This window comes from Galeopterus variegatus, unplaced genomic scaffold (assembly GCF_000696425.1).
Source record: "Galeopterus variegatus unplaced genomic scaffold, G_variegatus-3.0.2 Scaffold2303, whole genome shotgun sequence".
Classification (NCBI taxonomy): domain Eukaryota; kingdom Metazoa; phylum Chordata; class Mammalia; order Dermoptera; family Cynocephalidae; genus Galeopterus; species Galeopterus variegatus.
In genome coordinates, this window is record NW_007728414.1 from 222,460 (window position 1) to 242,976 (window position 20,517).

Here is a 20,517-nt window from a genome sequence, read left to right on the forward strand (position 1 = left end):
ATTTCTTAGGAACCTAATGGAGAGCAAAGAAAGCTCCTGGTCGATAAATTTTACCAATATACTTCATAAGTAGTGCTTCAAATTTTTTTTATTAATGGAAGCATCGCTTTGTACTGGAAAGGTGACCCAGTCTTTCTTGGTAAACATTTAATGCCTCTAATCTTCTGTTAACTGCCCTGCTGCCCTCTTTTCCTTCTTTCCTCCTCCCTCTTCACCTCAGCAATAGCAGAACAGAATATGCACAGCTTATTGCTGACCGGTTGTTGGGACACAGCTCTTTCCCCCAAATGTGCTCTTAGCAAATGATTTCACAAAGCTCTAAATCTGAGTCATGTTGCTTTTCCTCAGAAATAATATGCAAACAACCTCTAGTATTTCACATGTTAAAAAAATAGTGGTTATAGAGTTGATAATTCAATGAGAACCATTTACTCTGATCATCATTGGGAGAGAGGAAGGAGAGAGGAATAGGAAAGAAAGAAAAGAAAAGAAAGGGAGAAATCAGTTCAAATGGACAAAGTTGAAATATGGCTTCCAGATTTCCAGTGGAAAGGATTCCCTTCTTTTCATGCCTCTTACTCTAGTCTCACCTTTATTTGGCAGATATAATGGCAGGGAAAATGGGGAACAAAAACATTTATTTTTTGTTGCTTAGAAAGTGCCCTGATTATTTCTAGTGACTATGTCAGAGCACGTACAAAAGGCAGGTCAATTATCCTCCCTTCTCAGTCAACATAATATTGTTAATAAAATATACAGTTGATTGCAAAACACTAAATTGGAAATAAATATGTCAGATGGTCACTATCACTTGAATAAATGAAAGCAAAGCACATTAAATGAACTAAAAAAGTATTTTAAAAATTTGCATTTATTTGCAGCTTAATTCTTTTGTGCAGTGCAATACCAATAGTATGAATACAATAGCTGATGCTTTTATCTCTACTTTGGCATAATGACTTTGCTTTAAAGAAAAAAACAAAACTTGAAACTGGCATGCTATAAGGATTTATTTTGATATATGGTGAGAAATTCTTACTGCTTTATGCCATAAATCAAGAGAAACTGAAGATTGAAGATTCACAAATAAATCATCTTCTACAATATAGTTAAGCATAATCATGTTGCACTTGAAGGAAACTAATTGAAACAAATCACACCTTTGTTCTTCAGATTATTTTACTTGAAATACTTTGTAAATGGAATCCAGTTTGTGGTATCACTTAGTTATGAGTTTACTGATTTTAGCAAACTAATTTTAGATTAACCTTGCTCACTTAAAAAATAGCTGGCTTTTCTGAAAATGTTTATTAAAATATATAGGAAAGGTCTTTATTGTAACTAAAAGTGCTCAAATATAATATGTACCATGCTATAACGATAATTATTTACAATATATTTTCAAGAAAAGGGACAATATTCAGAATAAATGCAGGAAAGAAAACATCACATTTTAAACACTTGATGTTTCCATTGAGTCTTCATGTTCTGCAATATAATTTCACATGTTTAGTTTTCTATCTATTCCAGGAGATTTGTGTTGAAATTTTTTTTCGCCATTAGAAACTGTGATTCTCTATGAGACCTTTTCAGCTTTGCACGCCGATTTTGGAACCAAATCTAAAATTAAGAAAAAAGTAAAACAGGTTTCAGAAACATTATTTTATTATTCTTAACGTTTCAACTATCTTGAGTAACAACTAAATTTGAAAATTACCTGGATTCTATCTTCCTCTAGATTCAATTTTTGAGCTAAGTCTTCTCTGATATCAATGCCAGGATAGCAGTTTACTCTAAAGACATTTTCCAACACTTCAATCTACAAATAAGGAAATAATTCTTTAAAATGTTGCTATTCAGTATGTCACCAAAAATGGGCTTTAATCTGTATAACAAAATAATTGCATTTAAATCTTTGGCAATTAATCTGAATACCTTTTTAAAAAATGATTATCCAGAAACTGTTAAAATATGATAGTCTATTGTTTCATTAATAACTCTTCTACATTGAGATCCCAAAGTGAATGGGCTTTTGCTCAACAGGGCATCAGTTAAATCCTTTGTATTATCATTACTGGATGAAAAAATTTCCCACCTGGTTTTGAGTAAAAGCAGTTCTTGGTCTCCGGCCTCTATACCAACCCAACTCTCTTTTCAAAGACAGTCTTTCTGAGGCTGAAAAATAATTTTCATATTTCAAAGCTCTTTCTTCTGGCATTGGGTGATCCACCATGCAAGGAAATGAGATTCCACTGAACAGACTTGGGACATACAGACGCAGGCTTCCATCTTTCCCTAAAAACAGAAAAATATACCCCATCTTAGATGGCCAATCCTATGTTCCACAAAGTCATATAAGTAATTTCAGAAACTTGTTTTTAATTTTTCTAGTGGAATTCTTCTGGGTTTCACAAGAGAACAGGCCCCCAATCAACCAAAAACAAAAAAAAAAAAAAAATGAAGATCCTGCCTTGGTGATAGAAAACATTTTGGTTTCTGAATGTTATTTATTTTTCAGTCAGTGAAAACAGATTTAGAATATCTCATGTGTCAAACACACAGAGACATCTTCTTAAGTAAATGCAGGTCCTTGGCTTTTCCTGTGAGTGAACTTTATACCCACTTGGATCTAAGGCTGATATTCTTTTTATTTTCCATAGAACTTAGCTAGAGGCATTAAAAGTCCTAGATGCTTCCGTTATGTAATTGGATGAAACTGCAGTTTCTAACTCCATGTTGTATGAAATAAAGGCCAAATTAAACACTGCAAGTGACATAATGAGTTTAAACGATTAAGTTGTGGCATACCTGAAGAGCTGCAGGTGTCTGCCCAGGGCCTGTAGGGTTTCATTGGTGGAACACAGTCTTTCTTCTGGTCCAGTCCTAAGATGCTCTCAATTGAAAAGGAGCAGGGTGAGGGTTTGCTTTCCCCAAGCCGAGCACCCTCCTGAAGGCTGGGAGACATCCTCTCAAGGGCTGCACTAAGAGCTCTGGCCTCGCTGCTGGCTCTGCCCCACGTGTGCAGGGCTGGGATCTTCCTGCAGTTCACCTTATAGCTCCACTGACAAGGGGGCTGGATTTAGAACGTCACTAATTAAAATCCTGTCTTAGAAAGTTTTAGCATGTCAATGAACACTTGCCCAGCCAGCAGCTTAAGGAGTTAATTGTTTATTTGTTTGCAACTAATTAGCAACTAATGGCTACACCAGGGGGGCCACCTACAGGGACAAAAAGTGTTATCTCTCCCAAGCAGAACACAGACTTAACTTTCTCAAAAGAAATGATGCACAAACGTAGCATTCCTCTTTTATTTGAAATCATTAAAGTATAAAATCACGCTTTTTATTCTGAAGTTTATACTTTCATGGACTCCAGTTACCTAACATACAGGCAAGACAGGGGAGCAGTCAAGTAATACATAATCTAATTTAAGTGAATTTTCTTCCAAGGAAATTGGAAAAAAATAATAATCTCTTAATGCTATTACAGTAATTCTGATGGGACTCCAGTTACCTAACATACAGGCAAGACAGGGGAGCAGTCAAGTAATACATAATCTAATTTAAGTGATTTTTCTTCCAAGGAAATTGGAAAAAAATAATAATCTCTTAATGCTATTACAGTAATTCTGATGAAAATGCGTTTTCATATGCATATGTAATAGTAAATGTTGTCAATGAAAACACAATAGTATTTGGAGTGCAGCATACTGGAAAAGGTTGGCAATGTTATTAACACTGAGTGTAATTGTCTTCCAAGTGCCTGGATTAATTCATAGGAACAGTTGCACCAAGCCTTTTAAATAATTAATGGGCTAATTCCTTTCCTTCATCTTCTCTTTTAAATGAGAGAGATACAAGTTTATAAGAAGATTCATATGTAACCACCTCCAAACAATTTAAAAACACAACTATTCAAAGCTAATGAGTCAGATAAGAACTTCTAGTTCATAAGAGACAGCTGCCCCATAATCTCATTAGTGTATTTCAGTAAAAACACTCACTCTGGTTATATGAAACGGAGAACAAGATCAAGATGAATAAGATTATCCAGGAAAAAAGCAGTAGTCTCATTAATGAAACCACCACAGTTGTTTCAAGAACAAAACTAAACTAAACTAAAAACAAAAACCAAAATCATAGTTTACTGTACTTTTCTAAAGAAAAATTTTCCTCTGTTTATCTTTTGAGGAACTCGGGAGAGGGTTTCATGAAGATGATAAGACCTGTGAAAAATAACCAAGAACAGACTATTTTAATTTCATAATCCTAAAAAAACTTGAAATTAAAGAAAAGTACAGCTGCTGATTTGGAAGATTTTGAAGTGGCCATTCTCCCCAAAAGGTGTGAGACTTGTAATTCTCATACTTTGGGCTTGTCTGTGTCACTTGCTTTGGCTAATGGGAAGTATGAACAGAAGCTTTAAGTGGGCCAGCATGACTGGCTTACCCCCTTGGGCTTCTGACACCACCATGAGGTCATCCCTGGGGTAACTACTGCCCTTTAGCCTGAGCTCCAGAATGGACACACATGGTTCAGACCACAACCCATCACACAGCCTGCAACCAAGTCAGCCAAGCCTAGCCAACCAAGCTTGTCCAATCACCAACTGACCTGCAGTTTTGTGAGTGAGAAAAAGAAATATTCATTGTTTAAGCTATAGAGATGTTTGAGGTTATTTTATAAATAACATCTTGAAGAAAACAGCTCATTGATTCAGGGGGAGAACGTCTCACTTTAGATATGGAGGGGAGGGAAAGGGAGGCATTAAGGATGACTCTGTTATTTGGCTTGAACAGATACAGTGCCATTTACTGGGGTGTGCAACCTGGCTAGGAGAGGAAAGTTTAGGCAGAAATAAAGTGTTCCAGTTTGGATAGCAAGTAGCTACTGCATATATGAGTGTGACCTCAGTGCTGAAGTTCTAAGTTTGTGTATCACCAGTAAAGAGATGGTCTTAAAAGCCATAGGTTTGCATGAGATCTCCCAGTGAATGAAGCTAGACACAAGATGGGTCTCAGGACTGAGTCTAGAGTGCTCCGACATTTGCAGGTTGGGGAAGAAGTGATGCTGGAGAAGGAGCAGTTAGTAAGCCATGAGAAATATCTGGAGATATGGTCATAGAGCCAAGAGAGGGAAAAGGGTCAAGGAAAAGGATGGCTACAATAGCATTTCCAGTGGTCCCTGCTTCCATCCTTGACCCCCTATGTTTTTCTATCAACATAGCAGCCGGAGGGATCATTTAAAAACATGTCAGTTCATGTCACAACTCTGCTCAAAAATGCCTCCCCATTTCAGTAAAAGTCAAAATCTTCCCAATGGCCTGCAGGACCCTATATGATCTGCCAGCCCTCCATACCTATCTGATCTCACCTCCTCATATTCTCTTTCACGCTCACTGTTCCAGCCACACTTTCTTCTCTTCCTGAAAATACCAGCCACAATCCTGCCTTAATGCCTTCATACTGGCTGTTGTCACTATCTGGAATGCTCTTCCCCCATGTATTTTCAGGGCTCACTCCTTTACCTCCTTCAAGCATTTGCTCAAATATCATCTTCTCAATGAGGCCTACCTTTCCCAACCCTTTTCAAATTGCAACATCCCTTCCAGCACTCCCGATGTCCCTTGCCCTGTTCCAATTTTTGTTCCATAGCTCTTATCACCTTTTGCCATATTACATAATATATCTGTTTATTATGTTTATTGTTTGTTGTTTGTTTCTTCTCTCTAGGATTTTTGTCTGTTTTGTTCTTTTTACTCCCTAGCATCCAAAACAGTGCTTGGCTCCCATTAGGTAAAAGGATTGACTGTGTCATTGCTGCTGAGAGGTTAAGTAAGATGAAGACAGAAATGTATCCACTAGGTTTGTTAATAAGGAGGTTATTGGCAACGTTGGCAAGCCGGAATGATACAGAAAAAGCCAGACTTGAAATAAATTGAAGAGTGAACAGGACATTTCTGGCCTGGCAATAAGTGGGGCCACAGCCTTGAAATACCCTTCTACTACAAAACAATTAGATCCTAGATAAAACATATCTTTAAATGCATTGCTGAAGGGCCGGCCCGTGGCTCACTTGGGAGAGTGTGGTGCTGTTAATACCAAGGCCACAGGTTCGTATCCCTATACAGGGATGGCTGGTTAGCTTACTTGGGAGAGGTGGTGCTGACAACACCAAGTCAAGGGTTAAGATCCCCTTACTGGTCATCTTTAAAAAAAAAAAAAAAAAATGCATTGCTGAGATCCTAACAAGGGAAATTTCGTTTGTTTGATCAAACAAAACAAAAACAAAAACCAACAACAAAGAACGAAATCAGAACTGGGAGTATTGATCAGTAACCAAATGGCAAACATTGAGTCACCTCCCAGGACAAATATCTTTAGTATGACTAAAACCAGGACATTAACCTGCAGGCGAGCAGTAGGTGGGGGAGCTGAACTGAAGACTCCTACTTCAGGCCAGGACCATAAACCTCTTAATTCCTGGAAAAAGCAGACCAAACTCTCTCTAGAGGAAAGCATCACTAATTTAGGTTCACAAAATTCCCACAGATTAAGAGCAAGCAAATATAAGCTCATAATCAAAGACTGTCAAGCACATGAGGCCAGACATCATAGGGAAAACCAGCAGGAATGATGAGATTTACACCCTGTGGCAGAGGCTACTAGTTGTCTCTCAGTATCCATTCTATATTTCCTCAGTAGCAATATATTAGAAAAGGTTAACAACTATGTTTCCCAGACTGTCTTGCACATTGTGTGGGTCATGTGACTTCTCACCTGTTGGATTTGAGTAGAAGGAATGTATATGGCTTTTTCTTTTTTTTTTAAGACTAGTCAAGTGAAGCACTGGGAGTGGGGAAGGAAATGTGTATAAGTTTTAAGCCCAGATATCAAAAGGTAGGGGTGTGCCCTTCCTGTTCCTATTTTCTCTTTTCTGCTGTCTGGACTGTGGATGAGATGGTAGAAGCTGGTGAAATGCTGAGGATGGCTGTGTGATAAGAGAGAGGGAGCTTGGACCCCACTGATTGTGGATTGGACCTTCTATACCAGTACTGGACTACCTATGTAGACAGAGAAATAAATGTCTATCTTGTTATCTAGGGTCTCTATCTCATAACAGTAAAATCTATCCTTTAATACAGATCCAGAAGAAATTCAAAACTGGAATTATAGGGTACAAAATATAAAATAGCCACAAATGAAAGTTTAGGGAACTAAAGATTAGAATCATAAATAGAGACAAGCAAAAATAAATTATCAGGAATGACTAGGAAGATTTTATTTTATTTTTGGTGGCTGGCCAGTATGGGGATCCAAACCCTTGAACTTTTGTGTTATAACACTGTGCTCTACCCAACTGGACTAATCATAATCAGCCAGTCAACTGGGAAGATTTTGAAAAGAACCAAGTGGAACTGATAAAACGAAAACAGATATATAATTATTGAAAGATACTCAGGAGATAAGTTAAACAGTATTTGGACAGTCATGAGAGTGCCCTTACCCACATCCTGGCCAACACCTGCTATTATAAACATTGTAAATTACTGCCAATCTGACATGCAAAATAATTTCACTACTTCTTTTGCATTTCTTCAAGTATGGTTGGGTGTTTATTTCATTAAATGCTTATTGGCTAACATGTATTTCTTCTTTTGTGAAATGATGGTATGTTTTTAGTCCATTTTTCTGTCAGGTGGATTTTTTTGTTTACTCACTTTTTTCAGAAGGTGGGATGAAGGTGGGGACTGAATGGGAAGAAAAATGAGAATACCTTCTGGGGGTGATAGTAATGTTGTGTATTTTGATGGGGTTGGGATTACACAGGTGAATGCATTTGTCCATACTCATTGATTGGTACTCTAAGATTTGTTCACTTCACTGTAGGTAAAATTTTATCTATGAAAGCATAAATAAATATTGAACTACAGTTAATGTTATATATACTAAAGACTTTAGGGGTGAAGTGTACTGATGTCTACAACTTACTTTAAAATGCACAAAAAATAAAATGGATTATGGATGGATAAATATGTTTTTATCATTGCTACTATTCAACATTATTCTGTAATTCTAGGCCAGTAGAACTTCTAATCCAATAGAGTTTTCTGAGATGACAGATGGTGGCAACTAGCCATATATGCCTGATGGGCACTTCAAATGTGGCTAGAGTGATTAAGAAACTGAATTTTAATTTAAATTCAGATTGCCACACATGGCTAGTGGTTCCATATTGGACAGCACAGACAGAGAACACTTTTATCACTGCAGAAGGTTGTACTGGACAGTGGTGGTCTAAAATTATAGAACATGTTGTAAATACTGGTGATGAAAACAAGCACCTTGATTTGCTCCTGACATGAGAATAGTGTTTTATTATTAATATAATGTCTACTATTAATTTCTAATAAATACTACTTGTCTAGTGGAATGTTATAATGAATACAAACACAAAATATCTGTAGTACTTTTAGCTTCTAAAGCATGTTAGATATTTGTATTTAATCCACTCACAAATCCTCCACTCTTTTGTAGCTGAGAAAACAGAAACAGAATGCCGTTGTAGTGTGCAGAAGCCACTAACTAGCAACTGGCAGAACCCCGACTTGCATTTTCTGTCTCCAAACCCTGTTTTATTGACTTTACCAACAAATGGCTACTGTCACATCTTCACCAGTGTTCTTATGATATAAATATCAAAGTATACTGATCGATCAGGAAAAAGGTTGTGAAAATCTTGCATATGATATACCCTCAGTATCTTTCAACACTTTTTTAAATATGAGAAATAAAAGCTTAACATATTGACATTGATGAGAGGTTTATGTTTTGTCTTGTTTTATTAACCTGTAAATCCACCCAGGTTTTGATAACAATTTATTGTTTAATTGTGTATTTCAATTAAGATCCAAATCATTAACATCAGGAAAAATGCCCAAGGTCTTAGGTGTTTGGGCAGAGATTTCTGTAAATCAGCCATATAATTATTATGCTGAGCATAATAAGAAAGAAATGCAATAAGCAAAGCTTTAGTGACACTTGCCCCTTCCTTACTTTTGCATAGGAATTGCACTGATTTGAGACTTTCAGTATTTTTCAATGTTAAAACACGTTTTTGAAAATAAAAGTTTACTTTTACTGCTATACCTTCAGTGTTTCCTACAGCAACGCCAAAAAAGAATTCAATAAATATTTGTTGAATAAGTGAATAAATGGCTTAATGAATAGATAGATGGCACTAGCAAGAGATGACATTTATAAACCTGACAGGCAACTTAAATATTGTGGATTTACTATTGTTGCCATTGATTTTTAATGTATAAAGTAATCCCAGTTTTCTGTGAACTCTGTATGTATCACTGGAGGGCAATTCATGACTTAGAAGATATTATGGCATTCTATAACTAAAATTTAACAAAAAGTGAGATGGGGGGTTCATTTAAAGAATCTGAACTTAAAATCTAAATGTCCTGAGTCATGCTGAACAATTCACATCAGTGGCACTCCATCATTCCCATGGACCTCGTCTGCCATTGCTGTTACTAGAGACACACAGTATCTTTCCCAGTTATTACAAAGTTCAGGAGAGTAGGGACTGTTTCGTACACACTTCTATCTCTTCCTGCACCCAGCACAGTGCCTGTAACACAGGAGATGTTAAATAAAGGTTTGTTGAATAAGTTCACTTCATTTATAACATTTAATATACATTCCAGGCTTTCTATTCTCAAACATCAAAAGAGCAAAGTTTTATATTTTTAAATTTTCAAATCAGTTAAAATTATTTACAGTATAGTGTCTTGTACATATCAGGCTCCTGATTTAAGAATTCTGGTATAAAATCATCCAAAACACAAATGCATCTTTATTTTAAAAAGATTTATTCTATACCACAGTACATAGAGTAAAATATGATAGTCTCCTTCACTTCTACTCCATTTCACCTTCTCAACTGACTGGCTACCACTCCTAACAATTTAGTGCTTCTCCTGCCTGTTTTTTAAAAATAACTTGATATAAATAGGAGGATGCACACATATACGTGTTTTTATCCACATGGAGTCAGCCATGTATATTGTTTTGTAATGCGGTTTCCACCCCCACCCCCCTTACACACACTACATCAGCACATATAGCTCTCCTTCTCTCTTCAACAGCTGCTTGGCACTACACTGAGTGGACGAACTGTAACTCACTAGACTACACCCCTGATAATGGGTACACAGGTACCCCCCTTACACACACTACATCAGCACATATAGCTCTCCTTCTCTCTTCAACAGCTGCTTGGAACTACACTGAGTGGACGAACTGTAACTCACTAGACTACACCCCTGATAATGGGTACACAGGTTGTCTCCAGTTTTTTTTATTACAACAAACATTACAGCAATAAAGACCTTCTACATACATTATGTGGCACATATGTAGGAGAATTTCCATGGAAAATTTCTTTGAAGAGCATATTACTTTTTGGTGGATGCTGTCATATTTCCTTCTGAGAAATCTTTACCAGTGAATGCTCCCACCCATTCAAGCCCTTGTCTTTATGTCCTCCCTGGATTGACAGTGGGAACAAGAAAACTCACGGCTGAGCTACATTAGACTCAGGTTTTCCCCAGACTCAATATTCAAAGATAAAACAGTTTAGGATTTAGGTCTCCAAGGGGCTCAGGCCTAAACCTTAGTGCCATTTAATTAAATCACAGTTGTCAGTAACGCCAAGAACCTGATAGTTATTTATAACATTGTTTCTGGGGGATAAATGTTATGGTTCTAAACAACTTAAAAACAAACTTTTGAATCACAACACTTATTAAACTCCAGCATGTATCAGGGGGTGCACTAGTATAGAGATGAAACAATTTCTCACTTCGAGAAACTCATGATCAAGAGGATTGGGAATTAATGTTAGTTTTGTTAGGTATGATAATGTGATTATAGTTATGTAAAAAAGAGAGCCTACTTATGCTTATAGGTAAAATTTCCTGATGTTTGGGTTTGCTTTAAAATACTTCAGGAAAACAGAAAGAAAACCAAGAAAGAAGATTGAAGCAAGTATTGCAACATGTTGATAAATGCTGAATTAGAGTGATGGGTATAATATGGATTCATTATCTCTAATGAATAGAGATATAGCATGGATTCATTATTCTACTTTTGTAAACGTAAGTAATAAAATTCTCTTAGTCTTCTAGGAACACCAATAAGTACATACGCAATTACAGTATCAGAAAATAAAGACATATGTGCAAGAGGCTATGGGAACAGAAAAGGGCCCAAATCTGCTTGGGTGAGACTGAGCAGTACTGAAGAGTGTTTAAGAGCCCAATGCTGATGTCAGATTACCTGGGTCCAAAATCCCTCTCTAGCTCTTTTTAGCTGTGTGACCTTGGGCATGTAACTTAGCCTCTCTGTGCCTCAGTTTCCTCTGCAATAAAATGGGGATAATTATAGTACCTAACTGAGGATCAAATGGGATAATATTTGTAAAGCCCTTGGAATAGTGTCTGACACATAATAGACATGATATAAACCATTCGTTATTATTTAACACTGTATCAATGTTATTATGGAGGCATTTGAGAAATGTCTTGAGGCAGAGATATTTCAAGAAAAACTCCGGGAAAAGCAACGTAACTTTTTTTTTTTTGTCCTTTTTGAGACCCGCCACACTGCGCTCAGCCAGTGAGCCAGTGAGCGCTGTGAGCGCTGTGAGCGCTGTGAGCGCTGTGAGTGCACCGGTCATCCCTATATAGGATCCGAACCCGCAGCGGGAGCGCTGCTGCGCTCCCAGCGCCTCACTCTCCCAAGTGCGCCATGGGCTCGGCCCTAAGCAACGTAACTTAAGGCCTGTAGGGTATAGGTGTGTGTGTGTGTGTGTTTGTGCTTATATGCCTCTTGAGGAGAAGGAAAGGGAGGAAGTAAACGTGATTCCCATATTTCTAGCTTAGATGAGCAGTTGGATGATGGCATCCTTAAGAAGAGAATATAGACAAAAGAGGGTTTATTACTTGCAAATTGTATTTCTAATTATATAAACAGATGAGCAAGTATTTCTTTATTTTTGGTGACTAGGCAGTACAGGGATTGAACCCTGGACCTTGGTGATATCCGCACCACGCTTCAACAAACTGAGCTAACTGCCCAGCCCAAGCAAGTATTTAGCAAACCAAATTACTTCAGAATTAAAATAAAGTTCCCAGAATGAGATGGTAAAATACTAGTGAAAACTGACAGAATGCAACAAATGATTAAGATTCTAAAAATACTTTAGGGGACCACCTTATCTATAACAGTACACATTATTGTCATACATCTCATGCATATGAGGGGTCTTCAAAAAGTTCATGGAAAGATTTGTATTATCTTTTAATTCCATTTTTCCATGAACTTATTGAAGTACCCTCATATAACCTAAATAAATGAGTTCACTTTAGTACTAGAAGACACTGGAAATGACGTTATTTCAGAAATCCAGCAACTCAGATATTAGTAGAATTACCTTAAATAAATATATATTTCTAAAAGGTTGTCATCAAATAAGGCAGCTGTCATGGTTACCATTGGATCCTTCCATGTAGATACTACCCGAAATTCTCAGTGGTGTCTAGGTCCTCACGAAAGCAGATACTGCTTGGAGGGTAGAGGTAGAAAAGAGCAGAAACGATCATTGGAATATTTTACTTTGAATGCTCAGAAGTCTTATCCCTTTCCAGAACCTGCAATCTTATCTTCTCTGTAGTCAGGACACCTATTTACTTAATAATCTCTCTTTAAAAACAGAAAAAAACTAAAAGAAAAATAAACAATTTACCAATGTATCATGTTCATGGGTCTATTCATGACTATAGCTATATATCTGTTTTCATTTTAATTTTAAATGTTCACTACTTATTTTTGAAATAATCTCAAACTTACAGAAAAGTTGCAAGAACAAAAACCTCTTCTCTCTTCAACCATTTGAGAGCACTTATTGACACAGTGCTCCCCCCCTCCATACTTAGCGTGTTTTTCCAGCAAACAAGGAACTTTCTCCTACAGAATCACAATAAAACTATCAAAGTTGAGAAATTAACACTGCTAACATCACTACCCATCAAACCCCATTCAAATCTCGCCAATTGTCCATAATAACATCTATTACAGCAAAAAAATCCAGCTCATAGTCACACATTGCCTTCAATTGCCTCCTTAGTTTCATTCAATCAGCAACAGATCCTCAGGTGACTTTCATGATCTCAACATTTTTGAAGATTACACAGTTATTTTGTAGAATGTCCTTTATTTAAAGTCATCTGATTTTCCTCAGGATTAGGTTTAGGTTGACTATGTTAGGCAGGAATGTCACAGAAGTGATGCTGAGTTCTTATTATTTCCTATCAGGTAGCACATGATTTTGATTTGTCACTTTATTGGTGACATTAACTTCAAGCATTTGATTAAGATGTTGTCTGCCAGGCTTCTCCACTGTAAGTTACTCTTTTCCCCTTTATAATATAGTATTTTGTGGGGGAGGTACTTTAAACTTACGTAAATATTCTGTTTTCATCAAACTTTCCATTTATTCATTTATTTATATCAGTATGGACTTACAGCTTCCTACTTTATTTAAAGGGCTACTATGGTCTCATTATGTCTTGTGATGTTTAAATTTCCCATGATTTGGCCAATAGAGCTGACTTCTGTGTCCCTTTTTTTTTTTTTCTTGGCAGCAGGCTGGTATGAGGATCTGAACCTATGACCCTTGGTATTATGAGGCTGCACTCTAACCAACAGAACTAACTGCCCTGACTTCTCTGTCCTTTGATGCATCATTTTTGAGCACTTTTTACTTTCTGGCACAACAAGATGTCCGAGGCGCATCTCCTTGTTCTTTTCCAAGCCCTAGAGTTAGCCATTTCTCCAAGGAGCTCTGATTCCTTTCAGTGGAGATTGGTGCTCGGAAGCCAAACTCTGGGCTCTATGTGTATTCATTGCTATTGGGGCATCTTTGCTTCCAGTCCTTCTCAATGGAAGAGCTAGAAAACGTGTATGTGATACATATACACATTTACATCTATACTTATTCTTATATATTTATTGAAATCTATGCGTTCACATGGGTACCTCTAATTCCAATCCAGCACCACAGGATTCATTCTAGCTTTCTACCTTTCCATATTTGTAATTCTGTTTGGCAGTGAGAAACCTGGCTTCCATTATCATCAATATATTTATGTATTTGATGTATCCCATGTATGTAACCAGACTTCCATTGCCACCACTCCCTACCCACAGAGATGCCTTCCTCCCTCACTTGAGCTCTCATACCTCGTCTGGGCTGACCTACTGCATGGGAAGCCTTCCCTACCCGACTTGAGCACCAATACCCACTGCTAGTGCTAGGTGTTCCCCCATGCACAAAAGCCCTTTTCTCCCTGCTTGGGGGCTGACGCCCCAGACCCTGCATTCTCTATGTGGATGCTCTCTTCACCTGACTCTGAAGGGCAGGGCTCTGAGACCCTGCACCATGCTGCCTTCCTTTGTGGATACTTCCCTCACCCCTTGGGTTCTGAAATCCTGCCTCAAGCTCCCACCCCACACAAAAACCATCCTCATCATGCTTGGGCTCCACAACTGCCCTCTCTTGCAGATGCTCTCCTCACCCAACTCTTGTTCTAATATCCAGCCCCAGAACACCCCTTCACCAAAATGCCTCCTATACCCTTCTTGTGCTCTGAAATGCCCCTACACAGATGCCCTGCTCACCTTGCCCAGGCTTTGATGCCTCACACCAGGCCACCCCTCCTCACCCTGGGTGGACTCTAACACCCTGTCCTGGGTCCCCATGGCTTCCCCACCCTGCAGAGACTCCTACTTTACCTGGCCCCACCTAATGGCTTTTGGACTGAATTATGCAGGAAGGGAAGAGGAAAACCTATATACCTGTTTTTAGATTAAATCATTGTCTTCTGTTATTAAGACATTGCTTTTGGTACCGTGTAGTGAATGTGATTTAGCTAAATCACTGATGTAATTTTTTTTCCCTTTAAACCAATGTATCTCATAAACTACCAAGTTTACTTAAGACAATATTAATTTGCCCATAGTTTATGATATCTTGTATTACTAATTCATTCAGCTTCCCCAACATTTGTTTCAAATCATGACCTCTATTAAAGGTGTTTTTGTCCAAAATCTGGGTAAAAACCAAAGTCCTCACAGTAGGCCACAGGCTTTGCGCAATCTGACTTCCTCTCCCTCCCCCCTAATCCGCAGGCTCTTCCCTGGCATGCTTTTCTCCCACCACCCTGGTCTCTGTGCAATTCCTGGAACTGGCCAGGCCGCATCTGCCTTAGGGCTCTGCCCTGGTTGTCCCTCTTCCTGGAATGCTCTCTCCCCAGATGCTCCCATGGCTCACTCCTGTGACACCTTTAAGTTTTTGTTCAATATCACCTTCTCAATGAAGTTCACCCTGAAGAGCTTATTTAAAATTGCAGTGTCCCCCGCTGTTTTCCCTGCTCTATTTTCCATGGTACTTACCACCTTCTAATATACTACACTTCTAGTAGTACTTATTACATTTATTTTTTATTGTCTGTCTTTCTCCCCACCATAACTACTAAACTGTAGCTCCACAAGGGCAGGGATTTTTAATTATTTGTTCATTATCTAATAAATATTTGTTGAAAGAAGACAGCCATTCTCTGAGGTAGTTTGAATCCCCAAACTAGATTAATAGCGACATCTAGCTTTCATGGAGTAATGTGCTTTTTAACACTGAGACTCACATTAGCCATGGGATAAACAGTATTACTGGTTAAATCAATTCTCAATTACTCTGTTTTTTACTGCCCTCTGTGGATCTATAAAACTTAAAATGCTCTGTACCAGCCAGCCACCAAAAAAAAAAAAAAAAACCCCACGAAAAACAAATTAAAATGTTTTCAATGATCTAACAGTCATGGGACATATTGACTTCTCTAAGAGCAACCTCTTCTCCACTGACTTGCCCCTTCCTTTCCAGAACAGTCATGGGACATATTGACTTCTCTAAGAGCAACCTCTTCTCCACTGACTTGCCCCTTCCTTTCCAGAATTCCTGTGGGGGAAGGAGTGTCATGAAGGTCTTGTATCTTTTAATTTAGGGGCACCTCTACCCTTCTACCACTACTCCTCACCGCCCCCCCCCCCATCAAAAACCAATGATCAATAAGCCAAAAAAAACCTCAACATGAAAACAGTGTTTGCTGTTTTGGTACACCGTTTCTCCAGAATATCAAAGTACATATTTATTGATTTTAAATGTTGGTTTTGGCCACAAAAGCTCCTGAATCAAAGTGATAAAACATTAGCAAAAGTAACGGTAATATTTAAAATAGTATCAGGATTCTCTAAGATAGCGAGCACAATCTTCCAACTTAGAAAATGTAGGTTTCTTTAGATATGATAAAGAAGGGAAAATGAAGAAAATGAAAGCTGCACTAAAAGCATTAACATATTTTAATATTTAACATTAGATACTGAAAAGTATAATTAGCTAATTTTTACTAAATGCTTATTGTGCTAGGCACTACTCTGAAAACTCATTAATCATCTTAACAACTCTATAATGTAGGTTCTCTATATTAAGCCCCATTTTTCAGACGACAGAATGGAGACACAGAGAAGCTAAGTAACTTGACTAAAGTCACAAACCTAGTAAACAGTGGGGCCAGGGTTAAAAGCCAGGCAGACTGGCTCCACAGCTCAAACACATGAGCTCATGTCCATGCTCTCATCTACCTCCCCATAGAAACGGGAATGATGTTGCTTTGTGTCAAAGTTCTTGCCCTGATCAAAGAAATTAACTTACTAATGTCCTCTTCTTACAAAAGGGAAACAGGACAACCATAAAAGAAAGAAAAATATATACAAATATCTTAGCAATAAGGTTTTACTCTCTTTACAGCCAAAAAAGAAGCTACAGTGAATGCCCTGCATTCTGGGGATGCTGTGGCAATGAGCAAAAGCAACATTAACATCAAGGTCAAAGGCAGAGGATGGTTTGCAGTGGCCTAATGAAGAACCAGTTGGTCCTCGCTGCCCTCCCATCTCTTTTTGCAACCCATTCCTCAGAACTTTTTGTTCTACCCTCCAATTACCCACAGTGTCCCCTGACTCTACCACAGGTTCTAATGTTTTAAAAAAGATGGAATGACTCAAGCTCCCAAACTACCGATTAATATACCCATTTCTTGAATTTGGTTCAAGTTGGCTTCTTGAACCAAGAAGAAAATAGTTGAATTATCTGTTAAAATGAGTCCCATTAAGGAGTGATTTATTAGGTAACAACTAGAAATATCTGCATTATACATTATACTCTTAAAAGGAACATGAATTCCCCAGAATTATGGATTGGTGGAGTCTTGCATCGGATATCTGTGAGTAGGTGGTTTCCAGGCTCTTTAGATAATTCTGGAAGTGGTGCCCCTGTCAACAACCTCAGCTAGAAACTAGGATTCCTTTTCCAAATGTTTCTTGACTCTTTAAATGTTCTAAAATACAAGGTTTCTTGGGAAAGGAAAATGGTCATTCTCCATCCTGGGAAGAGTTTTTCAACCCGTGGTTTGAGGATTACCTGTATCAGACTCATCTGGAGAGATTCCCAGCCTCACTTCTAACCTACTACATCAGAATTTTCCAGCATGGCTCAGAAATTTGTATTCTAACAACCTCCCTAGATGATTTTTATGTGCATAAATTTGGAAACCACTGACCTAAGGGGATAATTTTTAAAAGCAAAGCACCAGCATCATTTGGATTGTTGGATTCTTTCCTATTACAGACCACAGACCAGAACTTCAAGGAATATCATGTAAAAACCTAATTATAAGAAGACCAAATATAATTTTAAGAGACTAATAATTAACAAATCTATTTACAAGATCGTATGTCCTTTTGTTGTAAATTATACGTGTGAAATATCTCAAAGAATTCTTTGGTGAATGTCATTTAATTCTGACCTGCCTTCCATAAAATTAACCAGGTGCCCAAAGTTTTTACTGTGCTACCCACACATGAGTCTCCAGTAACCCCTGAGGCATTTGCCGAACAAGCCTCATTTCCTGTATAAAAGGAAATGCGCTTAAAATGAACTGAATTTGGCCAACTGTACAAAATTTAGGCTGATTAAACTTAAACTGATCATCAAGAGACTGTGAATTCTGCAGTTTTGGAGATGTTTTAAAATAGGAAATACAACCATATTTTTGGATAAGCACGGTATATAGTGACCTAAAGCTAGAGAATCCAAATAGAAGGAGTTTTAAGATTCCTTCTAGTTTTATAATTTGATAAACCACCTCTCCACCCAGTTGAAAGTCAACTTGTTTCTCCTGTTTATTTTATTTTTTAACTAGCCGGGCCTAGCAAGAATTCCTTGCTCCTTTCTGATAATGTAATAGCCTCTTGAGAATCCTTTACAGAAACAAAATTTAGATGCACCTAACATACAAAGAAGGAAACCATTTAACGTGATGGTACCACACCCAGATAATTCAGATACCTAGTAGAATTTCTTTGGAATTATTTGGCTTGACCAAGTTACGTGAGTAACTCTCTTTCAGTTATACCATATAATTACTCTTCTTTCTTATACTTTGTTTTCACTTGTCACTAACTTGTCACTGATTCTCATCAATTGTCACTCTCCTTTTTCTTTTAAAATCTAAATCACAGTAAAATCAAGAAGGTCACTTACCTTGAAAGTCTTCCTTCTTTATTTTCTTTTTTTTGTTCTTTGCAAGTCTTCCTTCTTTGGAACCAGGTTGCATGGTAATAGTGCTAGCAGAGTAGAAAACAGATGTCAAGGATAAAGAACCGGTAACACAACTGGGAACCCTTAATATAGTGTAAGAACTGACTCCAAACCACCTTTCTCAAAAACTAAAGATTTCTTTGAGAGAGTGACTAGTTGATAAACAATCTAAGGTGAGAGCTCTTATTATAACACTAAAGATAATTCCGTGAAATTACAGTGCAAGACTGCCTAACAAAACTTTTAAATCATAATTTTACCCTTCCTTCAAGAGATCATGAGAAAATCTAGTATTTTAGATTAAAATATGTAACTGCCTTTTCTGTTACTGTATTTGGATTTGTTCCACTGTATCTGGAACCAGGCAGCTAATACCCTTTACTCAGCATCTCACATTCCTTTAATGAAAATGGAATGGATTGATGGGATTAATGGCTAGATTTTTAAAAGATAGTAGTTATTTTGCCATTTTTTCTGTATACTGATGAAAGCTTCATATAACTTTACAGAAAAATAAACGAGGCAGTGTGAAGTTGAGAAAGATGGATGAAGAGGCAGGAGGAAAGACGGAGCTTTAGCCCTCATCCGGTCAAACTCCCAACTTCTTTGATCTTCACTTTATTGTAAAATTAGAGGCTATTGAAAGCCTCTTCCAAAACTTTTTGATCGAATAGAAATGCTAATTAGTTACCAACGTAATTAACCAATGTATTCTGATTTTTAAAAATGTTTTCTTTTGTGATTTAAAAGAAATTTGGAAGTCAGAAATGCAGCACGGCAGTCCTTCAAGGCCAGGTAAGAACTGATGAACTGGCAACAAAATCACGTTTTTAACTGAATATACTCATATCCAAGGCCCACAAAAATAACCTCGAATCTGCCGCCCACGAATTTACCAGGAAGCCCTGTTAATGACACAATTTCGGATCTCCCAGACATCTGAGTTAGCTGGCACCATTTTGCTCGAGGCGGTTAAGATTGGATGCTTCGGGCAGGGTTGGGAAGGTTATAATTTGAGGAAACTAAAAAAGGCGCCAGCAGTAGGGCTTTTTCCAAGGTCTCTGACAAAACATGTTGCGGAAGAAGTAAAGCAGCACTCAGTTAACCACGGCGGTCCTCACTCGAGGTTCTGGCTACCCGTGCCGGAAAGCCACGAGGGAGATGGTCCTCTACGATTTACATCTAAACGCACGCGCAGGCAGGGAAGGGTCCAGCCCGGGGATGACCGCACCGCCTTCGAGCCCAGCGCCCGCCACAGAGCCCAGGGTTGCGAAGGGATCTACGGCCCAGCCCCGCAGCGCGGACGGGCGTCGCCACGAGCCAATGAGCGCGCCGGGAGGCGGGGCAGGCAGGCAGAGGGGGCGGGATTTCCCGCGCGGCCGCTGGGAACCCGGCGAGGGCGGCGCGGGTGGCGACGGCCGCAGAGCCTGCTAAGGGAGAGCGGGTGGGGGTCAGCTGCTGCTGCTGCTGCTGCGGACGGGCGGGCGCGGGGAACTGTGGGCGGTCGCTTCGTCTCCTGCCGCCGCCCTCCCTCCCTCCGCCACAATGCCGGGGATCGACAAGCTGCCCATCGAGGAGACGCTGGAGGACAGCCCGCAGGTGAGGCGCGGGCGGCAGCGGGCGACGAGGGAGAGCCGGGTGGTCCGACCGCAGGCCTGGCGCCGCTGCCACTGCCTCAGGTGCCCGCCCCGGCCCAGGTGGCCGCCGCCCGGGTGACCCCGTCTGTCGCGGACCG

General features: G+C 38.8%; 2 protein-coding genes across 6 annotated transcripts in view; one reads left to right on the forward strand and one right to left on the reverse strand.

Moving 5' to 3' along the window:
• Nucleotides 1-852: 852 nt before the first annotated feature.
• HESX1 (HESX homeobox 1) lies at nucleotides 853-20,021 on the reverse strand. Of its 4 annotated transcripts, none has more exons than XM_008581227.1 (7): nucleotides 19,904-20,021; nucleotides 18,726-18,808; nucleotides 4,153-4,225; nucleotides 2,809-3,073; nucleotides 2,096-2,295; nucleotides 1,718-1,819; nucleotides 853-1,620 (listed from the first exon to the last, which is right to left on the reverse strand). In XM_008581227.1, exons 4-7 carry the CDS (start codon nucleotides 2,963-2,965, stop codon nucleotides 1,522-1,524), a joined length of 558 nt encoding a protein of 185 aa, XP_008579449.1. In that variant the 5' UTR covers nucleotides 2,966-3,073; nucleotides 4,153-4,225; nucleotides 18,726-18,808; nucleotides 19,904-20,021; the 3' UTR covers nucleotides 853-1,521. The 4 variants fall into 4 exon arrangements, with proteins under 4 accessions (XP_008579449.1, XP_008579452.1, XP_008579448.1 ...); XM_008581230.1 differs by having other exon boundaries at nucleotides 2,809-2,883; nucleotides 4,004-4,225; XM_008581226.1 differs by having other exon boundaries at nucleotides 4,004-4,225.
• Nucleotides 20,022-20,163: 142 nt separating this feature from the next.
• APPL1 (adaptor protein, phosphotyrosine interaction, PH domain and leucine zipper containing 1) overlaps nucleotides 20,164-20,517 on the forward strand; it is a 46,348-nt gene continuing 45,994 nt past the window's right edge. The window contains exon 1 of one of the 2 annotated variants that reach the window (XM_008581233.1): nucleotides 20,164-20,381. In XM_008581233.1, the coding sequence (XP_008579455.1) occupies nucleotides 20,328-20,381 (54 nt within the window). In that variant the 5' untranslated portion in view covers nucleotides 20,164-20,327. The remainder of the gene's footprint in view (nucleotides 20,382-20,517) is intronic. The other variant, XR_551107.1, reaches the window with a different exon arrangement.